The sequence below is a fragment of the Amblyraja radiata genome, chromosome 13, assembly GCF_010909765.2.
Source record: "Amblyraja radiata isolate CabotCenter1 chromosome 13, sAmbRad1.1.pri, whole genome shotgun sequence".
Lineage (NCBI taxonomy): Eukaryota > Metazoa > Chordata > Chondrichthyes > Rajiformes > Rajidae > Amblyraja > Amblyraja radiata.
Window position 1 is genome coordinate 53,559,873 of NC_045968.1, and position 23,012 is coordinate 53,582,884.

The window sequence follows — 23,012 nt, forward strand, 5'->3', positions numbered from 1 at the left end:
CATTCTCGGGACCAAACACAACAACTGCCACTGCATCGACTACATCTGCCACTAGCAGCAAAACAACAGGTACAAGGATAATGCTGCACCATCATTCGCTGATCAAACTTGAAAAATATATCTTACTTGTCAACACGTTACAATCAATAATGCTGTCATAATTGATGACAGAAAAAGAGTGAATATTGTTATCCAGCATCTTGATTTGACTTTGTAAAGCAGTCACTAATATAATCAACCCAATTGTTTAAGTAGGAATATCATGCAAGTAGTCAAATAATAAAAGTCAGCCAATTATTTATTCATCATTTGTAATATTGTGGATGTGTGGCGCCATCTGGTGGTCGGGCCACTGGTTAATCGACCCCTCGTTTATCACGTGATAAGTGCAGCACTTTGTGTCTAGCTTCAATTGTCTACGATTGTGTCTACCTTCAAGTGTCTACGATCAGCCTTGATCACAATAATAATAATAATAATAATACATTTTATTTTCGGGCGCCTTTCAAATCTCAAGGACACCTTACAAAGATTAACAGAAGAGAAAAAAACATAGTCGGAGAAAAATAAATAATAAGGACATCATCAATAAACAAATTAAAGATAGAAATCGCTCCAAAGACACAAAATCAAAAAAAATCAAAAAACACAATGTGAAGTGAGAGCAGCGGCAGCTAAAGCGCGCCAGCATCCACTCTCTCTTCCGACAGCCATCTTGGACACAGACTAACATAGTAACTACACACAGAAAAATCATCCCCCCACAATGGTTACCACTGTGAGGGAAGGCACAAAGTCCAGTCCCTAACCCCAGTTCTCCCAGAAGTCAGGCCTATTTGAGGCCACCGCTATAGCCTCTACGGAGGCCCGATGTTCCTGGCCGTTCTGGCCAGGTGGAGTTGCCCCGGCGTCGGGAGAGTCCTCACAGTGGCTGGGCCACCTGGAACGGCCGCTTCCTAGCAGGGGATTGTCGGCTTCCGAAGCCGACCGGGATGCACCGGGTTGGAGCTCCCAGGCTCCCGATGTTAAAGACGGCGCCGCCCGCTCCGCTCCACAGACCCGCAGCCCGGAGGTGTTGATCTCGGCGGTCACATCTCACCGGAGCTCCAGCGCGTCAATCCAGCGCGGCGACCCAGGCAAGGCATCGCCCGTTCCGCACCACGATAGCGCTCCAGCGCTGTGCCGCCACCGAACTCGAGGTGCTGGGTGGACCCGCCAGGAAATGGCGCTCCAAGCCCGCTGGTAGGTCACGAGGACGGGTCGACGGGCAGCCCGGAGAAAAAGCTGCCTCACCGACCACGTAGGGTCCTACAAGTAAGATTACCTCCTTCCCCCCACATTAAGAAGTCCATTTCTCCTACAAACGAAAGACAAGACTTACTAAAAACTGAACCAAAAATGGATTAAACGGACGGCTGCTGGTTAGCAGCCGTTCCCCAAGATGGCTCCTCCTCCGAATGAAAGGCAGTGCTGGCTAGAAGGGCCGAATGGCCTCCTCCTGCACATATTTTCTATTCATTTCCTTTCAAAATCCATTGATCACATCTTCATATTAATTCTCAAAACCAAGCACAAAAACTGCTTCGACTTAAATCCAGAGGTAACAGCAGAGCCATCTACTCTGTGAGGCACTCAATTATCAAATTTATAAAGCGCCTCTCCTATCAAAAAAAAGGATTCAACATGAGGATCCCAGATTAGGCTGTTGTAAGTGATGACAGAAGTGGGTTATAATATCTTTTGCCTAACTCATTGATGTCAGTTAGAAAAGCAGTCGCTATTGTAATCAATCGAATAGTTTAAGTAGGAATATCATACAAATAGTCAAATAGGTCAATAATATGTCAGAGAATTATTCATTTATCTTTTGTCAATATTGTGGATGCTTCGTTGTTTAGAAAATAGCAGCAGATCCAATGTAACAGTTACCACTTACATAATTGCATGATGTTAACATGCATCATCAGATAGAAAAAAAATAATAATTTAAGTCAGCTTGGACTTCCAGGGACATTTTACACAATTCACAAGTGTTGCAATTAGAGCCTGCACCGCCATTCGATATGATCATGGCTGATCATCCAACTCAGTATCCCATCCCTGCCTTCTCTCCATACCCCCTGATCCCTTTAGCCACAAGGGCCACATCTAACTCCCTCTTAAATATAGCTAATGAACTGGCCTTAAGAATTTTGTAAGTTTGCATTAGTCGAAACAGGGCGGACCACATGAAGGTTGCAATCTTCCACCCCATGTCCTGACTAACTGCCTTAGACTCAGAGAGGAATTGTAAGATACAGAATGGAAATAGTCTCAACAGCCCAATACGGATGGTCAGCCATTGACGCTAGCTCCATTTGCCCACGGTGGTTCACCCTCTATGTAAAGATCCCCTCAAATTCTTATTTTATCTTTTCTCTCTCGACACAAAACTATTTAATTGGTGACAGAAAAAGTCAGGCAATTAATCATTTATTACTTAGTTTAGTTTAGAGATACAGCGCGCAAACAAGCCCTTCGGTCCACCGAGTCCACACCAACCAGCAGTCCCTGCAAATTAGCACTACCCTACACATACACGGAACAATTTTACACTTATACCAAGCCCAATTACCTGCAAACCTGTACGTCTTTGAAGTGTGGGGGGGAAACTGAAGGTCTCAGAGAAAAGCCACGCAGGTCACGGGGAGAATGTACAAACTCCGTACAGACAGCACTCGTAGTTGGGATCGAACCCTGGTTGCCGATACTGCAAGCGCTGTAAGGCAGCAACTCTACCGCTTCGCCACCATGCCGATGTGATATTTGTTAATATCGTGGATGCTTCTTTGTTTGCAAAATAGCAGCAGATCCAATGTACCAGTTACCACTTACATAATTGCATGATATTAACATGCAGCATCAGATAGAAAAAAACAAATAATTGAAGTCAGCTTGGACTTCCAGGGACATTTTACACAATTCACAAGTGTAGCCATGATAGTGCTGCCATGCATTTTAACTGACATTTCTCTGCATGTGTGAAGCTTCCTGAGACCCAGCGAGTATCCTATTCTATCTATTCACATATGATTTCATGCATCTCTATAAGATCAACCTTTTATCCAAGAAATAAAGTCCAACCCCACCCATTTTTTACTAATATTTCAGTTCTTGATTGTGGCTACATCCTCAAAATTATTGTAGTTTTGTCCAAGATACTAGCCATGAATAACACCAGTAAAGCGAAACCAGCCAAATTAAAAATATCTATGGAAATTAGAAAGAGTGAATGTTGAGTGCAATTAAATTATAGGCGGTGGAAGGCTCAGAGTTGGCCAATTAATTCAGGTAATTAATGAATGCGAATTCTAAAGATAACAGCAACTACTCAATCAAAACTGTATGCACAAATTCAAAATTTTCAGTTGATGATAACTGCATGATACATTGTGTAATAGCACAGTGACAAGTCCATGCATAACACAGAGAAAATAATTCCATATCAAAGTTTTTTGCGTTTCTTAAGTTTCGTCAGAACTCTAAATGTTATCCACCCAATTATTGATTGGTTGCTTTCATCCCATTTAACATTTCATCTCATCAGTTCAACTTTCGCTGCTGCATTTTACATGATTTGTGAAACAAAAAGAGTCCAATTTTCTTTCAATATCCATTGATGTCACATCTTCATTTCATTCTCAGAACCAAGCACAACAACTGCCACTGCACCGACTACGTCCGCCACCAGCAGCAAAACAGCAGGTACTAGGATAATGCATCACCAGCAGTCACTGATCAAACTTTAAAATGATTCATTACTTACCAACACGTGACAAACAATCGATGATGCTTGATCTTTACATCAATCAATGTCCCTAAAAAATGCAAACCATCAATCAGTTTGCAGTTATTTGCTGAATATAATTAAATGATTCTATAAAAACGGCGCAGAGTGGTGGTGAGAATATTTCAAGTGGAAAATAAATTGCAAAAAAAAAAAAAGCTTGCTGTAATTACAGGCTTTCTTATGCCTGTTTGATGCATAATGTAAAGTTGACGGTAAAAACAGGGCAGTTTTTATTGGGCATATTTAAACATTGATTAAATTTTCAAAAAACCTCTTCCATCACTAGATATCAGGATCCCAGGTTAGGTCGTTGTATCTTCAACCTCATTTTATCCAAGAAATAAAGTCCAAGACTGCTCAACTTTCACATCTATTTCCGGTGTTCATACGGGCTACATCCTCAAAATGATTGTAGTTTTGTCCAATGTTCTTGCCTTGAATAACAACAGTCCAATTAAACTATCCAAGTTCAAAATATCTGTGGGAATTAGAAGTAATTAATGTCTTGTGCAAAAATATTATGTGCAGTGGATTGCTCAGAAATGTTCAATTAATTCAGGTAACTAATGGATGCTGAATTTTAAATTTAACAGCAAATGCTCAATCAAAACTGCATGCACAAATACAATATTTTCAGTTGTTGACTACGACATGAAACCATGCAATAACATGGTGATCATTATATCAACCAACGTTCCTGAAATGGCCAAACCATTGATCAGTTCACAGTTGTATGTTGTGTATTATTGAACAATTCTAACAATTGAAACAGTACAGTGCAGTCAGGGGAATATTACGAGGAGAATAAGGCACATGAAAAATAAAAATATGTTGTCAATTTTTAATTTTCTTTTGATGTCTACATCAACAAGGACAGGTACCATAAATTACATCATACACAAAATGGGGCAAAGGAAAATGAGCAATAATAATAGAACTTGTGTCAACCTTCCTTCGACTCAGAGCGTATCCTATCTATTCCTATGTAATTTATCTATATTACTAAAAGTCTGGTCTTGACCGATTTTGGCCCACTGTGCTGCGATATCCGAGAGAACACCGCCACCTACATCCGTCATTTTTGGCCACCATGCTCAGAGCCCCCCTCCGCCTTCTGGGACCAGAGGATTTTTCCCATCGATGAAAAATCAGTGATATATAAATGTTTTATTTTTAAAATGCCATTCTATCTGCTGCCCCTGCTGGAGGGAGGGGGGAGGGACTATAAAACCAGGAAGTGGTGTGCCTCACTCAGTCTCTGCAAGATGGAGGAAGCCATCTCTCTGAGCTCTGAATAACACTGAACACATGTCAACTCAACTGTGAGTGCCCTTAATATGGTTTGAAAATGAAAATATGGTTGGTTTGAAATAAAAAGGCATTGCCTGCATATGGTTGTTTGGGGGGTTTGGGTTGAAGTGAAAAGGCACTTCCTGCAAATGGCTGTTTGGGGGGTTTGGGTTGAAGTGAAAAGGCACTGCCTACAAATGGTTGTTTGTCTAAACTTGACAACTTCCTGTTGGCACTTTATTGATTTTAGATAAAACGCTACCGCTTACGGCTGTGATTTTTGACCATCTTACTCAGTTCCCCTCCTCTCATCAGGTGCAGAGGATTTTCCCATCAATGAAAAACAAAAGTGTTATTAGTGTTTAAAAAATGTTGAGAATCTCTCTCCAGTCAATCACGCCATGAAGGCCACACCTTTTCCGGTGGGAGGGGGAGGGATTATAAAACCCGGAAGTGTGGGTGTGGCTCAGTCTCTGCATGATGGGGGATGGAGAGGTCACGACTCTGTCTGAGCTGTGAATCAACTGAACACACTGAATGTCTACTGTGTGGTTTTATGGTGGTTTTATGGTGGTTTCACCCTGCTTGAAATAGTATGAAACTGCATTTGAATGTGGTGGCCTTGCACAGAATGGTATGAAACTGCATTTGAATGTGGTGTCATTGCACCCTGCATGAAATGGTATGAAACTGCATTTGAATTTGGTGGCCTTGCACCATCCTTGAAATGGTATGAAACTGCACTTGAATCTGGTGGCCTTGCACCCTGTTTGAAGTGGTAGGAAACTGAACCTGAATTTGGTGGCCTTGCACCCTGCTCGAAGAGGTAAGAAACTGCACTTGAATTTGGTGGCCTAGCACTCAGTTTGAAATGAAAATTCAAGGAATAGCCGTGAGTCAACTGCCAGCCAGTCAACTGGTAGCTGTGAGTGAGCTGCCAGCACATCAGGCTTGAGGGACTGAGCTGCCACCCCAAGAATCCATTTGGCCCACAATGTTCACACTAGCCCTCTGGAGACCAGTAGTCACTGCAGCCAACACCCATACCAGCGCTCCAGAAAGCCGCCCCCACCCCCCTCCCACTGGCCACCAATATTGGAATTGGTGGAGAGGTGGAGTATTGCGTCGGGGGACCAGCCCTCCTGTGTGAACATGGGACCCAACGGGTCCCACTTAGTCTAGTACACCTCTATAAGTTCAACATTCAGCCTCCTTTCATCCAAGAAGTATAGTCCAGCCCTACTCATTTTTTGTGAATATTTCAGTTCTTGATTGTGGCTACATCATCAAACATTTCAGTTTTGTCCATGATTCTGGCCATAAATAACAACAGTAAAATGAAACTAGCCAAATGCAAAATATCTATGGAAATTTGAAAGAGTTAATGATTAGTGCAAAGAAATTATAGGCGGTGGAATACACAGAGTTGGCCAATTCAGGTATCCACTGGATGAGAATTCTACAGTTAACAGCAAATACTCAATCAAAATTACAGGCACAAATTCAATATTCTCAGTTGATGACAACTATATGAGACATTGTGCAATAGCTCAGTGACAATTCCATGCATAACACAAAGAAAACAATCGCATACCAAAATTTAATCAGAACTCCAAATATTATCCACCCAATTATTCGTTGAATGCTTTGTTAACATTTCTTCTCGTCAGTTCAACTTTCACTACTGCACTTGACATATTTGTTAAAAAACAAAAAGAGTCCAGTTCCCTTTCAATATCCATTAATGTCACATTTTCATTTCATTCTCAGAACGAAGCACAACAACTGCCACAGTATCGACTACGTCCACCACAAGCAGCGAAACAACAGGTACTAGGATAATACAGCACCAGCATTCACTGATCAGATTTTAAAATGATTCATTAATTACCAGCACGAGTGCCAAACAATAGATGATGCTTGATCTTAATATCAATCAAATATTCCTCAAAGAGCCCAAACCAAGAGTCAAGAGTGTTTATTGTCATATGTCCCAGATAGGACAATGAAATTCTTGCTGCAGCACAACACAATATGTAAACATAGTACATAACGGGAGAAAAAAAGTTCAGTGAGTACAAATACACATGCACACCTACTCAATAAATAATCAAATATAATGCAAAAATAACAATAGTCTGTTGTAGTTCAGAGCTTATATGTTGTCGTGGTTAATAGCCTGAAGGGTAGAAGCTGTTCCTGAACCTGGACATTACAGTTTTCAGGCTCCTGTACCTTCTTCCCGATGGCAATGATGAAATGAGTGTGTGGCCAGCAAGAACGGAACTCACTATCAAAACATGGAGGGGACGGGGGACACAATTTTTTGGCGGCCGCGCGCAGATGCGCACACTCACGAGGCTTCGGAGGCTCAATCCAGCGCTAAATGCAGCTCAACTGCTATTCTCACCGGGTTAACTGCAGCCCTGTCTGGACTGACGGGATACCAGCGCTACTTCTCCGCGCTGGCCATAGTTCCCGCAAGCCCAGGCAGGTTAACCTGGCGGGGATGTCGCCTACCTCTCAAAACATGGGGTGGGACGTGACCCCTCTGCTCCCCCCCCCCCCCCCCGGTTTTCCGCCCCTGGTGGCCAGGATGGTTTGGGTCTTTAATGATGTTGGCTGCCAATTTAAGGCAGCAACTTCGGTAGATCCCTTCGATGGCGGGGACGTCACAACCATCGATCAGCTCACAGTTATATGTTGAGTATCATTCAACAATTCTATAGCAACAGCACCATGTTGTCAGGAAAATATTACAAGAGCAGAATAGGTCACAAGGAAAAGAAAAGTATGTGTTAATTTGCTTTCTTATGTCTGTATAATACATCATGTAAAGCCAAAGGTAACACCAGAGCAGTCTTCTCTGTGACGCACTCAATGATCAAATTTCAAATGCCTCTCCCATCATTAAACATGGGTTAAAAAGACGGATCCCAGATTAGACTGTTGTAATTGATGACAGAAATAGAGTCTTAAGGACGTACATGGTAAATAGTAGTGAATTGAGGAATGCAGTTGATCAGAGGGATCTAGGAATAACTGTGCACAGTTCCCTGAAGGTGGAATCTCATGTAGATAGGGTGGTAAAGAAAGCTTTTGGTGTGCTGGCCTTTATAAATCAGAGCATTGAGTATAGAAGTTGGGATGTAATGTTAAAATTGTACAAGGCATTGGTGAGCCCAATTCTGGAGTATGGTGTACAATTTTGGTCGCCTAATTATAGGAAGGATGTCAACAAAATAGAGAGAGTACAGAGGAGATTTACTAGAATGTTGCCTGGGTTTCAGCAACTAAGTTACAGAGAAAGGTTGAACAAGTTAGGTCTTTATTCTTTGGAGCGCTGAAAGTTAAGGGGGGACTTGATAGAGGTCTTTAAAATGATGAGAGGGATAGACAGAGTTGACGTGGATAAGCTTTTCCCACTGAGAGTAGGGAAGATTCAAACAAGAGGACATGACTTGAGAATTAAGGGATAGAAGTTTAGGGGTAACATGAGGGGGAACTTCTTTACTCAGAGAGTGGTAGCTGTGTGGAATGAGCTTCCAGTGAAGGTGGTGGAGGCAGGTTCGATTTTATCATTTAAAAATAAATTGGATAGTTATATGGACGGGAAAGGAATGGAGGGTTATGGTCTGAGTGCAGGTAGATGGGACTAGGGGAGAATACGTGTTCGGCACGGACTAGAAGGGCCGAGATGGCCTGTTTCCGTGCTGTAATTGTTATATGGTTATATGGTTATAACTGGGGTATAATTTTCTTGCCTAACACGTTGATGTCAGTTAGAAAAGCAATTGGTATTGTAATCACTTCAATAGACTAAGTAGCAACAGCACGCAAATAGTCAAATTATCTAATTATAAGTTAGGCAATTAATCATTAATCATTTGTAATATCATGGATGCTTCTTTGTTTGTAAAATAGCAGCAGATCTAAATCAAATATTTAAATTCAGCTTGGACTTTCAGGGACATTTTACACAATTGACAATTGTAGCCATGAGAATGCTGCCATGTATTTTAACTGACATGATAATATAGTCCAAAGTCAGCATGGAATCATGAGTGGCTCCAGACGACTGGAAAATTGCAAATATTACTCTGCTGTTAAAAAATGGAGCGAAGCAGAATAGTGGAAACTGTGGCTGGTTAGCATGACTTCAGTGGTTCATAAGATTTTAGAGTCCATTATAAAGAATGAGGTGTCTGAGTACTTACAAGCACACAATAAAATAGGCCAAAGTCTGCATGGTTTAGTGAAAGGGAAATCTTGCCTGACGAACCCATTGGAATTATTTGTCGAAGTAAATGGCAGGATAGGCAATGGAGAGTCAGTGGATTTTATTTACCTAGATTTTCAAAATGCCTTTGAAAAGGTGCCGCACATGAGACTGCTAAAGAAGATGAGATCCCTTGGTATTATAATGAACATAGTAGCATTGATAGAAGGCTGGCTGAATTGCAGAAGGCAAAGAGTGGCAATAAAGGAGGCTTTTTCTGGTTGGCTGCCAGTGACTAGCGGTGTTCCACAAGGGCCAGTGCTGGCACCGCTACTCTTCACGATTTATATCTATGATTTGGATGAGGGGGATTGATGGCTTTGTGGCCATGTTTATGGACGATGCAAAGATAGGTGAAGGGGCCGTTAGTGTAGAGAAACCAGAAACTCTGCAAAAGGACTTGAACAAGTTTGAAGAGTGGGCAAAGAAGTGGAAGATGGAATACAGTGTAGAAAAATGTGCAGTCATGTACTTTGGTAGTAGGAATGAGGCACGGACAATTTTTAAAATGGCGAGTGGATTCAAAAATTGGAGGTGTAAAGTGGAGAGTTGTTGCAGGATTCCCAAAAGGTTAATTTGTAAGTTGAATTAGCAGTAAGGAAGACAAATGCATTTATTTTGAGAGGACCAGAATATAAAACCAGGAATCAAGTCAAGTCACTTTTATTTCTATAGTACACTGAAAAAACAACTCTCGTTGATCAAAGTGCTTTACATTGGTGGAGGCACTAACGTTATACAACTGGTTCTAAGTACATACATAAATACATAAATATAGCCCTCCCTCAGAGGACGTCAAGAAAAGCTTGAGAGTAAAGATGAGTTTTAAGACTCAACTTAAAAGAGTCGATGGGGGGGCAGTTCTGATTGAAGAGGGATGCTGTTCCACAGTCTAGGAGCTGCTACTGCAAAGGCACGGTCGCCCCTGAGCTTATGCCTAGACCGCGGGATATTCAGTAACCCCAAGACGGCCGTTCTGAGGGTCCTGGAGGTGGTGTGGTGGGTAAGCAGACTTTTGATGTAGGTGGGGGCAAGCCCGTTAAGGGCTTTGTAAACATAAAGAAGGGTCATGTAATTTATTCGGAACTGCACATGGAGTCAGTGGAGAGAGGCCAGAATCGGGGTCATATGGTCCCTTTTTCGGGTGCCCATCAGGAGTCTCGCTGTGGCGTTTTGGACCAGTTGCAGGCGGGACAGGGAAGATTGGCTGATGCCAGTGTAAAGGGAGTTGCAGTAATCGAGGCGGGAGGAGATAAATGTGTAGATGATCTTTTCGAGGTCGTCAAAAACGGAGGAATTGTTTTATTTTAGCTATCGTCCGAAGCTGGAAGAAGCTAGCTTTTACTACGGCATTGACTTGTTTGTCAAATTTCAATGCTGAGTCAAATATCACGCCATGGTTTTTGACGTGAGGTTTGAGTAATTGGGTCAGGCTTCCTAGGCTGCCTGCTATCATTTTGATTGAGTCCAAGGGGCCGAGAAGGATGACCTCAGACTTTCTCTCGTTTAGTTGGAGGAAGTTCTGGGCCATCCACCACTTTATATCCTCGAGGCAGTGGATAAGGTTAAGTAGATTTGATCGGTTGTTGGGCTTCAGGGGAAGATAGAGTTGTGTATCGTCCGCATAGCAATGGAAGGAAATGCCGTGCCTTTGAATGACTTGGCCTAAGGGGAGCATATACAGGGAGAAGAGAATGAGGCCAAGGATGGAACCTAGTGGAACCCTGCAACAGAGGCCAGCTAGGGAGGAGAAAGAGTTGCCTATGTTAGTAGAGAACCTCCTACCTTTGAGGTAGGAGATGAACCAGCTCAGGGCAGTGCTATCAATACCAACCCCGGAGACGGTCAATTAGGATGTTGTGGTCGACAGTATCAAATGCTGCGCTGAGGTCGAGAAGGAGCACGATTGCACAGTCGCCAGAGTCAATGGTGAGAAGTAGGTAATTATGTGCCTTCAACAAGGCAGACTCTGTGCTGTGGTGGGCCCTGAAACCAATTGGAAAGTTTCCAAGATGGTATTTTGGTAAAGGTACTGGCACTTATAAGGCACTGGCCAGACTACATTTGGGGTATTATGAGCAGTTTTGGGCCTCATATCTGAGGAAGATGTGCTGGTCTTGGAGAGTGTCCAGAGGAGGATTATGAGAATGATCTTGGCTATAGCTGGATTAACATATTGTGTCCCTTTGACGAAACCGGCCCCTGTACACACTAGAGTTTAGAAGGATGAGGGGGTAACTCACCAAAACTTATTTATTACTTTCAAATAATTATGTTGCCTTTAAAATCAATGTGGGCAAAGAACAAATACAAATATTTAAAACATATGGTTAGATCTCAAAGTTCCAATAAAAGCATATTGTTCAAGACTTATTAAGCAATTCTTCACCAAATGTAGTTACCTCTTCAGTATTTTAAATGATTTGTCGTAGAATAAAGTGTTGTATTACTTTCAAAGAATTATGTTGCCTTTAACATCAATGAGACTTTGTTCTTCTATTTCCATTTTAGAGCCAACCACAACTACTACCTCACGTGCAACCACTCTCGCCACAAGCAACAAAACAACAGGTATAATCATGCATGAGCTGTATACATTGTTCATCTTCCCAGACTAATATTTGCCTCCAACCTTATATTTTCCAAGCCCCGCATGGCCCATTTTTACCTTCTAATCTCTCCTGCCCTCTACGAACACTCTCCTCGCCGTTAACAACTTCTCCAACTCCTCCCACTTCCTCCAAGTCCAACGCATAGCTATGGGCACCCGCATGGGCCCCAGCTATGCCTGCCTCTTTGAAGGATACATTGAACAATCCCTGTTCCAGGCGTATTCTAGCCCTATCCCCGAACTCTACCTCCATTACATTGACGACTGCATCGGTGCTACCTCCTGCTCCCATGCAAAACTCATGAACTTTATTAACTTCACCACCAATTTCCATCCTGCACTCAAAATCAATTGGACCATCTCCGACACCTCCCTCCTCCTTTCTTGATATCATCATCTCAATCACAGGAGATAGACTATCAACTTACATCTATTACAAACCCACTGCCTCCCACACCTATCTAGACTACACTTTTTTCCAGCCCTGCTGCCAGCAAAGACTCTCTCCCCTACACCCAAGTCTACACTGCATCTGCTCCTAAGATGAGGTGCCATACCAGGGCTTCCGAGATGTTCTAAATCTTTAGAGAATGGGGGTTCCCCTCTCACATCATAGATGAGGCCCTCATTCATATCTCCTCGGTAACCCATAGCTCCACACATGCGCCCCCTACCCATAATCGCAAGAGAGACAGTATCTCCCTAGTCCTTACCTTTCACCCATCAGCAATCGCATACAACACATAATCTGACTTTTTCACCACCTCCAATGGGATCCCACCACTAGCCACACCTTCCCATCTCCACTCCTTTCCGCCTTCCATAGAGACCATTCCCTCCTCAAATCCCTGATTAACACATCCTTTCCCATCCAAACCACCCCCTCCCCAGGCACCTTCCTCTGCAACCATAGGAAGTGCAACACATGTCCCTATACCTCCTCCCTTGATCCTGTCCAGGGATCCTGTCAGTCCTTCCAGGTTAGGCAGAGGTTCATTTGCACCTCCTCCAACCTTATCTACTGTATCCATTGTTCAAGATGTGGACACTTATACATCGGCGAGACCAAGCGTAGACTGGTCGATCGTTTCGTTGAACACCTTCGCTCAGCCCGCCTGAACCTACCTGATCTCCCGGTTGGCCAAACATTTTAATGCCCCTTCCCATTCCTGCACTGACCTTTCTGGTAAAGTGTTTTATTACTTTAAAATAATTATGTTGCGTTATCTTATTTTTCCATTTTAGAGCCAACCACAACTACTGCTGCACTTGCAATCTCTCCCACCACAAGCAGCAAAACACCAGGTATAATTATGCATCAACTGTATCCCTTGTTCATCTTCCAAGACAAATATTTAAGAAAATACTGAAGAAGGGTCACGACCCAAAACGTCACCTATTCTCTTTCTCCAGAGATGCTGTCTGACCCACTGACTTACTCTAGTTGTCTGTGTCCATCTGTGGTTTAAACCAGCATCTGCAGTTCCTTCCTACACTAATGTTTGCTACATATGCAATTACCAAACCATGGGCGATGTTTGATCATGGTACCTACAATTTTTCAAAAATATGCCAAAACACTTCATCAAAGCACTTGAACATGCTGACCATCAATCACCCATTTCACACTAATTCTATGTTAGCACGCTTTCTCATCCATATTTTGCAAAGCAACAGACAAAGATTCAACATTATTTTTGCCAAATTACTCCAAAATTGCCAAACTATAGAACACCACACTTAATCAATGCAAAATATTGAGCAATTCCATAGATATGACTAAATGTAGTCAGGAGATTTTTAAGAAAATAAATACATATTCTAAAAGAAGGTAATTACAATGCACATTTGATTTTTGTTACTTGCAATGTCGTCAAATGCAACAATAGCTGAGCTACCACTGTGAACCAATCAATTATCATATTTACCCAGCTCTTCTCCAATCAGAAATCAAGTTTAAACATTATGAACCACACATTAGACTGTGGTGATTTGTGGTACAAATGGAGCCATTTGTAGGCAATAATTTTCATGCCAAACACATTTGACGCACATGGAAATCCAATCAATATGGTAATCCCCTCACCAACTCTTGGAACCTTTGTCAATAAACAATAGGCAATACACAATAGACAATAGGTGCAGGAGTAGGCCATTGGGCCCTTCAAGCCAGCACCGCCATTCAATGTGACTATGGCTGAACATCCCCGATCAGTACCTGGTTCCTGCCTTCTTACCATATCCCCTGACTACGCTATCTTTAAGAGCCCTATCAAACACTCTCTTGAAAATATCCAGAGAACCGGCCACCACCGGCCTCTGATGGAGAGAATTCTAAGCTGTCTGTCAATCAGCCACAACTCCATGGCTACGTTACCAGGTAACTGATTACAAGATGCAAATATTTCCCTTCATAAGGAAAATAAATAACTGCAGTTAGGAAAGAATTTTAGGGACATTTTATATCACAAATAAAAGTAGACATCCTAGAACAGACCAGTATTTTAACACACATTTTTTTGTGCATATGAAGCTTTGGTCAGTTTGACTTCTTATGGAACTGAGTCACAGAAACCTCGACAGGTACATTGTATTACAAATATTTTTTAAACTTCGTCTTGTGGACATGCATTCCTACACTATTATTCAAAGTCCTAGTTTTGACGATCATCACCAAATTGAAACCATTTAACATTGTATGATCCATCAAATGTTAAAGGTTCTGATTCAAGTAATTTACATGCAATTTAATATTCAGCAATGTATAAATAGTTTACTACTTAATAAATGCATCACATTACAAAATTACATTTGGTTTAAACCAGCATCTCCAGCACCTGCCTACACTAATATTTACTATGTACTCAAATACCAAACCATGGGCGATGTTAGATCGTGGTACATACAAATTTTCTAAAACATGCCAAAACAATAGATCAAAGCACAATTTCATGCCGACCATCAAACACCCATTTCACACTAGTTCTATTTTATCACGCTTTCTCATCCACATATTTGCAAGGCAAGAGACAAGCAATAGACAAATATTGATCATTGTTTTTGCCAACCAACTCCAAAATAACCAAACAGTCTGAAGAAGGGTTTCGGCCCGAAACGTCGCCTATTTCCTTCGCTCCATAGATGCTGCTGTACCCGCTGAGTTTCTCCAGCATTTTTGTGTACCCTGGCCAAACTATAGATCACTTCACAATTAATCAGTGTAAAACATGGGGCAATTCTATAGATGTAGCTAAATGTAGTCAGGAGATTTTTAAGAACAAAATCAGTCTTCCAAATGAAGAAAATTATAATGTACATTTGTTATGTTACCTGGCATATAGTCAAAGACAACAACAGAGCATGCATCACTGTAAACCACTCAATTATCATATTTTCTCAACTCCTCTCCAATTATGAAGAATAATGTAAACAGTACGAACCACACAGACTGTAGTGATAGGTGGTACATATGGAGCCATTTCTAGGCAATAATATTCATGCCAAACACATTTGGCGCAGAAGGAAATCCGATCAATATTGAAATCCCCTCACCAACTCTTGGAATCTTTGCCAATTGGAAATTAGCAACAGCTCCATGGCTACATTACCAGGTAGCTGTTTACAAGATACTAATATTTGCTTTCAAAAGGTAAACAAGTAACTGTAGTCTGCTTAGAAGTTTAGCGATATTTTAAATAACTTATGAGTAGTAATGTAGAACCCAATATTTTAACTCATATTTTTTTTGTGCCAAGAAGCTTTGGACACTTCGACTTCCTATGCAACTGAGTCAACAAAAACCTTGAGAGGTTCATTGTATTACTAATAGTTATTCCAAAAGTGGGCTAAGGACAAATAACAATTGTTCAAAAAAATTGTCTTGTTAATGTGTATTCCTCTGCTATTATTTAAAGTCCTAGTTTTGACTTCATACCCAAATTAAAACCAAAGTCCATGAAATCTCAACCAGCTAAAAGTTCTGATTCAAGTAATTTCCATGCAATTTAATACTCAGCAATGTGTAAAGAATGTCACTACATAATAAATTCATCACATTACAATTACATCACAAATGTAGATTGAAACCTGCAGGCAGAATCACAAAGATTTCACTACCAGAAAAACAAATTATTTGCTGGAATAACATGCAACCTTTCCTGCATAAGACCAAGAACTAATTACAATCCATTGCACTTACCTGACAATCAAGAGCATACATTTAGTTCCAATAAAATAACATTTTGATCAAATCTTATTGAGCTTATTGATCCTTCACCAACTTTTATTTTCTCTTCAGTAGTTGAAATGTTTTGTCATAGAATAGTATTTTATTATTCAAAGAATTATGTTGCCTTTAACATCAAAGTGCCTATGCTCTTGTTTTTCCATTTTAGAGCCAACCACAACTACTACTGCATCGACAAACACTCCCACCACAAGCAGCAAAACACCAGGTATAATTATGCAACAGTATGCTTCATTCATAGACTCATATTTAAGAAACTACTGAAGATGGGTCTCAATCCCAAACGTCACCTATCCATTTCCCCCGGAGATACTGTCTGACCCACAGGGTTACTCAAGCTTTTTGTGTATACATTTGGTTTAAATCAGCATCTGCAGTTCCTTTCAACACTGATATTTACGATGCACACAAGTACCAAATCATGGGCGATGTTTGCTTATGATACCTACATTTTTTCTAAAACATGCCAAAACAAATGATTAAAGCACAATCTCATGCCGACCATCAATCACCGATTTGACACTAATTCGATGTTATCATGCTTTCTCATCCACATTTTGCAAAGCAAGAGACAAACAATAGACAAAGATTGAACATTGTTTTTACCAAAATACTCCCAAATGGCCAAACCATAGATCACTTCAAACTTAATAATTGTTAAAAAATGGTGCAATTCTACAGATGTAGTCATTTTAGTATAAAATTCATTCTTCTAAATTAAAAAATATATAATGTTCATTTGCTTTGTTACATGGCATATAGTCAAAGACAACAACAGCTGAGCCATAACTGTAAACCACTCAAGTATCATATTTTCCCAGCTTCTGTCCAATCAGGAAGCATAATTTAAACACTACGAACCACACATTAGACTGCAGTGATTGGTGGACTTCCGATGCAACTGAGTCAACAACAACCTTGAGAGGTTCCTTGTATTGCTAATAGTTTTTCCAAAAGACATTCCAATACTTATTCCAAAAGTTATTCCCAAGGACAATTGTCTTGTTAACGTGTATTCCTCTGCTATTATTCAAAGTTCTAGTTTTGACTGTCATCTCCAAATTAAAACCATTTAATGTTGTATTGTCTGTGATATCTCATCCAGCTAAAAGTTCTGATTCAAGTAATTTAAATGCAATTTAATATTCAGCAATGTGTAAACAATATCCCTACTTAATAAATTCATCAAATTACAATTACATCACAAATGTAGATTGAAACCTGTAGGCAGAATTGCAAAGCATTCACTACCAGAAGACCAAATTATTTGCTGTGAAATAACAGGTGACCAGTCATGCATCAGATTACAATCCATAGCTTTAACAGTCCATGAAAATCAAGAGCATGAATTTACTTAGATATCCAAGTTCCAATAAAACAACATATTGCTCAAATCTTATTGAGCATTTCTTCACCAACTTTTATTTTCTCTTCAGTAGTTGAAATGTTTTGTCATAGAATTGTGTTTTATTACTTTCAACGGATTATGTTGCCTTTGATATCAATGGGTCTTTTCTCTTCCTTTTCCATTTTAGAGCCAACCACAACTACTACTACAACTACAAACACTCCCACCACAAGCAGCACAACAACAGGTATAATTTTGCATCAACTGTATGCCTTGTTCATCTTCCCAGACTCATATTTAAGAAAATACTGATGCAGGGTCTCAATCCGAAACGTCACCTAACCCTTTTCCCCAGAGATTCCGACCCGCTGGGTTACTCCAGCTTGTTGTGTCCACATATGCCATGAAAAAACTAGTTTGAGACCTGACGCCCCTGGTCTGCTCTGCTTAACTAAATCATAAACATAAAATATTATATTATTTGCAGATGTAACCATCCTGTCTAGTCGCAATTTATGTAGTGACTGGTCCCGTTGCGCTGAGACCAGTGCCTTGAGGATAACTGCCTTATGAGAGCTGGTCCAAAGATAAGGATGTAGCTGGAGCCCCCTGGTGAAGTAGTGTTAACACAATGTCAATATCTCATACTTCCCTGCACTTGGGCCTGGGAGAACTTGTGTTAAAGATATCCTTTCTAAACTGGATATCAGAGGGTGAGACCCGACAGAGTGGGTCCCGTTCGCTGCAGCAAATATGATGAGAAGGCATGTTGGGCATAGTTAATGGCACTATAACTTAATTTATTGTCAAAGACTCATTTAAAAATGAACTCCAAGACATCAGTTATCTGTGCCGTATTAAATGTAACATTAGCATTTAAATAAAACGCTTCCCATCTCCTGAAGAGGAAATGTACTGCTTTTTTGGGTGCTATCTCTGCACTCTGCAGTGAGCACATACATGGATCGGTCTGACAACCCGAGCCGCAGGAGCAGTTTACTCAGAGTCTGCAAGTCAATGAATTGATTTTATCATACAGAGGCTGGTTTCTGATGACCTGTCATGCATAGGACCAAGAACAAATTAAAATCCATAACATTAACAGTCCATGAAAATCAAGAGCATGAAATTACTTAGATCGCCAAGTTCCAATAAAACAACATATTGCTCAAATCTTATTGAGCATTTCTTCACCAACTTTTATTTTCTCTTCAGTAGTTGAAATGTTTTGTCATAGATTGTGTTTTATTACTTTCAAAGGATTATGTTGCCTTTGATATCAATGTATCTTTTCTCTTCCTTTTCCATTTTAGAACCAACCACAACTACGACTACAACTACAACCACTCCCACCACAAGCAGCACAACAACAGGTATAATTTTGCATCAACTGTATGCCTTGTTCATCTTCCCAGACTCATATTTAAGTAAATACTGATGCAGGATCTCAATCCCAAACGTCACTTATCCCTTTACCCCAGAGATTCTGACCCGTTGGGTTACTCCAGCTTTTTGTGTCCACATTTGGTTTAAACCAGCATCTGCAGTTCCTTTCTACACTAATATTTACAATGCATTCAAATACCAAACCATGGGCGATGTTTGATTGTGGTTCCTACAATTTTTCTAAAAAATGCCAAAACAATTGATCAAAGCACAATCTCATGCTGACCATTAATCACCCATTTCACACTAGTTCCATGATTTCACACATTCTTATCCACATTTTGTAAAGCAGGAGAAAAGCAATAGACAAAGATTGATCATTGTTTTTGCCCACCTACTACCAAATGGCCAAACCATAGATCACTTCACACTTAATAATTGTTAAAAAAATGGTGCAATTCTGTAGATGTAGCTAAATGTAGTCAGGAGATTTTTCACAACAAAATTCATTCTTCTTAATGAAGAAAGTTATAATGTACATTTGTTTTGTTACATGTGATATAGTCAAAGATACCAATGTCTGAGGCATCACTGTAAACCACTTAAGTATCATATTTTCCCAGCTGATCTCCAAGCAGGAAGCATAATTTAAACATTACGAACCACACATTAAACGACAGTGATTGGTGGTACATATGCAGCCATTTCTAGGTTATAATTTTCATGCCAAACACATTTAACGCAGATGGAATTCCTGTCAATATTGAAATCCCCTCACAGAATCTTGGAATCTTTGTCAATTGGAAATTAGAAACAGGGCCATGGCTACGTTACCAGGTAGCTGATTACAAGATACTAATATTTGTTTTCAAAAGGAAAACAAGTAACTGTAGCTTTCTTAGAATTTTAGTGGTATTTTAAATGACTTATAAGAGTAGACATCCAAGCACAGCCCGGTATTTGAACTCACATTTTTTTCAGCATATGAGGCTTTGGTCACTTTGACTTCCGATGCAACTGAGTCAACAACAACCTTGAGAGGTGCCTTGTATTGCTAATAGTTATTCCAAATGACATTCCAATAGTTATTCCAAAAGTTATTCCTAAGGACAATTGTTCAAAAAAATTGTCTTGTTAACGTGTATTCCTCTGTTATTATTCAAAGTTCTAGTTTTGACTGTCATCTCCAAATTAAAACCATTTAATGTTGTATTGTCTGTGATATCTCATCGAGTTAAAAGTTCTGATACAAATAATTTACATGCAATTTAATAGTCGGCAATGTGTAAAGAATATCATTACTTAATAAATTCATCAAATTACAATTACATCACAAATGTAGATTGAAACCTGCAGGCAGAATTGCAAAGCATTCACTAGCAGAAGACCACATTATTTGCTATAAATTAACAGGTGACCTGTCATGCATAAGACCAAGTACAAATTACAATCCATAGCTTTAACAGTCCATGAAAATCATGAGCATGAATTTACTTAGATATCCAAGTTCCAATAAAACAACATATTGCTCAAATCCTATTGAGCATTTCTTCACCAACTTCTATTTTCTCTTCAGTAGTTGAAATGTTTTGTCATAGAATTGTGTTTTATTCCTTTCAATGGATTATGTTGCCTTTGATATCAATGTGTCTTTTCTCTTCCTTTTCCATTATAGAGCCAACCACAACTACTACTACACCTACAACCACTCCAACCACAAGCAGCACAACAACAGGTATAATTTTGCATCAACTCTATGCCTTGTTCATCTTTCCAGACTCATATTTAATATTTAATATTTACTCATACTGATGCAGGGTCTCAATCCCAAACGTCACCTATCCCTTTTCCCCAGAGATGCCGCACCGCTGGGTTACTCCAGCATTTTGTGTCCCCATTTGGTTTAAACCAGCATCTGCAGTTCCTTTCTACAATAATATTTACAATGCATCCAAATACCAAACCATGGGTGATGTTTGATTGTGGTTCCTACAATTTTTCTTAAACATGTTAAAACAATTGATCAAAGCACACTCATGCTGACCATCAGTCACCCATTTCACACCAGTTCTATGATTTTACACATTCTTAACCACATTTTGTAAAGCAGCAGGAAAGCAATAGACAAAGATTGATCATTGTTTTTGCCAACCTACTACAAAATGGTCAAACCATAGATCACTTCACACTTAATCATTGTAAAAAAAATGGTACAATTCTATAGATGTAGCTAAATGTAGTCAGGAGAATTTTCAGAACAAAATTCATTCTTCTTAATGAAGAAAGGTATAATGTACATGTGTTTTGTTACATGTGATATAGTCAAAGATACCAATGTCTGAGGCATCACTGTAAACCACTCAAGTATCATATTTTCCCAGTCTGAAGAAGGGTTTCGGCCCGGAACATCGCCTATTTCCTTTGCTCCATAGATGCTGCTGCACCCGCTGAGTTTCTCCAGCAATTTTGTGTACCATCATATTTTCCCAGCTCATCTCCAAGCAGGAAGCATAATTTAAACATTACGACCACACATTAGACTGCAGTGATTGGTGGTACATATGCAGCCATGTCTAGGCTATAATTTTCATGCCAAACACATTTAACGCTGATGGAATTCCTGTCAATATTGAAATCCCCTCACAGAATCTTGGAATCTTTGTCAATTGGAAATTAGAAACAAGGCCATGGCTACGTTACCAGGTAGCTGATTACAAGATACTAATATTTGTTTTCAAAAGGAAAACAAGTAACTGTAGCTTTCTTAGAATTTTAGAGGTATTTTAAATGACTTATAAGAGTAGACATCCAAGCACAGCCTGGTATTTGAACTCACATTTTTTTCTGCATATGAAGCTTTGGTCACTTTGACTTCCTATGCAACTGAGTCAACAACAACCTTGAGAGGTTCATTGTATTGCTAATAGTTATTCCAAAAGACATTCCAATAGTTATTCCAAAAGTTATTCCTAAGGACAATTGTTCAAAAAATTTGTCTTGTTAACGTGTATTCCTCTGCTATTATTCAAAGTTCTAGTTTTGATTGTCATTTCCAAATTAAAACCATTTAATGTTGTATCGTCTGTGATATCTCATCCATTTAAAAGTTCTGATTCAAGTAAATTACATGCTATTTAATAGACAGCAATGTGTGAAGAATATCACTACTTAATAAATTAATCAAATTACAATTACATCACAAATGTAGATTGAAACCTGCAGGCAGAATTGCAAAGCATTCACTACCAGTAGACCAAATTATTTGTTGTGAAATAACAGGTGACCTGTCATGCATAAGACCAAGAACAAATTACAACCCATAGCATTAACAGTCCATGAAAATAGTAAGATTAAACGAGATCTTACCAGTTTGAAATTTGAGCTTTATTTTATGTGGAGTTAATGGCACTGTAACTTAATTTATTGTCAAAGACCCATTTGAAAATGAACTCCAAGACATCAGTTATCTTTGCCGTATTAAATGTAACATTAGCATTTAACCAAAACACTTCCCATCTCCTGAAGAGGAAATGTACTGCTTTTTTGGGTGCTATCCCTGCACTCTGCAGTGAGCACAAACATGGATCGGTCTGACAACCCGAGCCGCAGGAGCAGTCTACTCAGAGTCTGATAGTCAATTAATTGATTTTATCATGCAGAGGCTGGTTTCTGGTGACTTGTCAAGCATAAGGCCAAGAACAAATTAAAATCCATAACATTAACAGTCCATGAAAATCAAGAGCATGAATTTACTTATATCGCCAAGTTCCAATAAAACTACATATTGCTCAAATCTTATTGAGCATTTCTTCACCAACTTTTACTTTCTCTTCAGTAGTTGAAATGTTTTGTCATAGAATTGTGTTTTATTACTTTCAAAGGATTATGTTGCCTTTGATATCAATGTGTCTTTTCTCTTCCTTTTCCATTAAAGAGCCAACCACAACTACTACTACACCTACAACCACTCCCACCACAAGCAGCACAACAACAGGTATAATTTTGCATCAACTGCATGCCTTG

General features: G+C 39.8%; 2 protein-coding genes across 2 annotated transcripts in view; one reads left to right on the forward strand and one right to left on the reverse strand.

The window, feature by feature from the left end:
• The window catches only part of LOC116979505 (serine-rich adhesin for platelets-like), a 1,930,096-nt gene that overhangs the window by 737,142 nt on the left and 1,169,942 nt on the right, over positions 1-23,012 (reverse strand). The window lies entirely within an intron of this gene.
• The window catches only part of LOC116980023 (mucin-5AC-like), a 249,282-nt gene that overhangs the window by 134,310 nt on the left and 91,960 nt on the right, over positions 1-23,012 (forward strand). Inside the window, exons 21-27 of the mRNA XM_033032093.1 lie at positions 11,910-11,969; positions 13,255-13,314; positions 16,404-16,463; positions 17,791-17,850; positions 18,917-18,976; positions 20,665-20,724; positions 22,924-22,983. Coding sequence (XP_032887984.1) covers positions 11,910-11,969; positions 13,255-13,314; positions 16,404-16,463; positions 17,791-17,850; positions 18,917-18,976; positions 20,665-20,724; positions 22,924-22,983 — 420 coding nt within the window. The remainder of the gene's footprint in view (positions 1-11,909; positions 11,970-13,254; positions 13,315-16,403; positions 16,464-17,790; positions 17,851-18,916; positions 18,977-20,664; positions 20,725-22,923; positions 22,984-23,012) is intronic.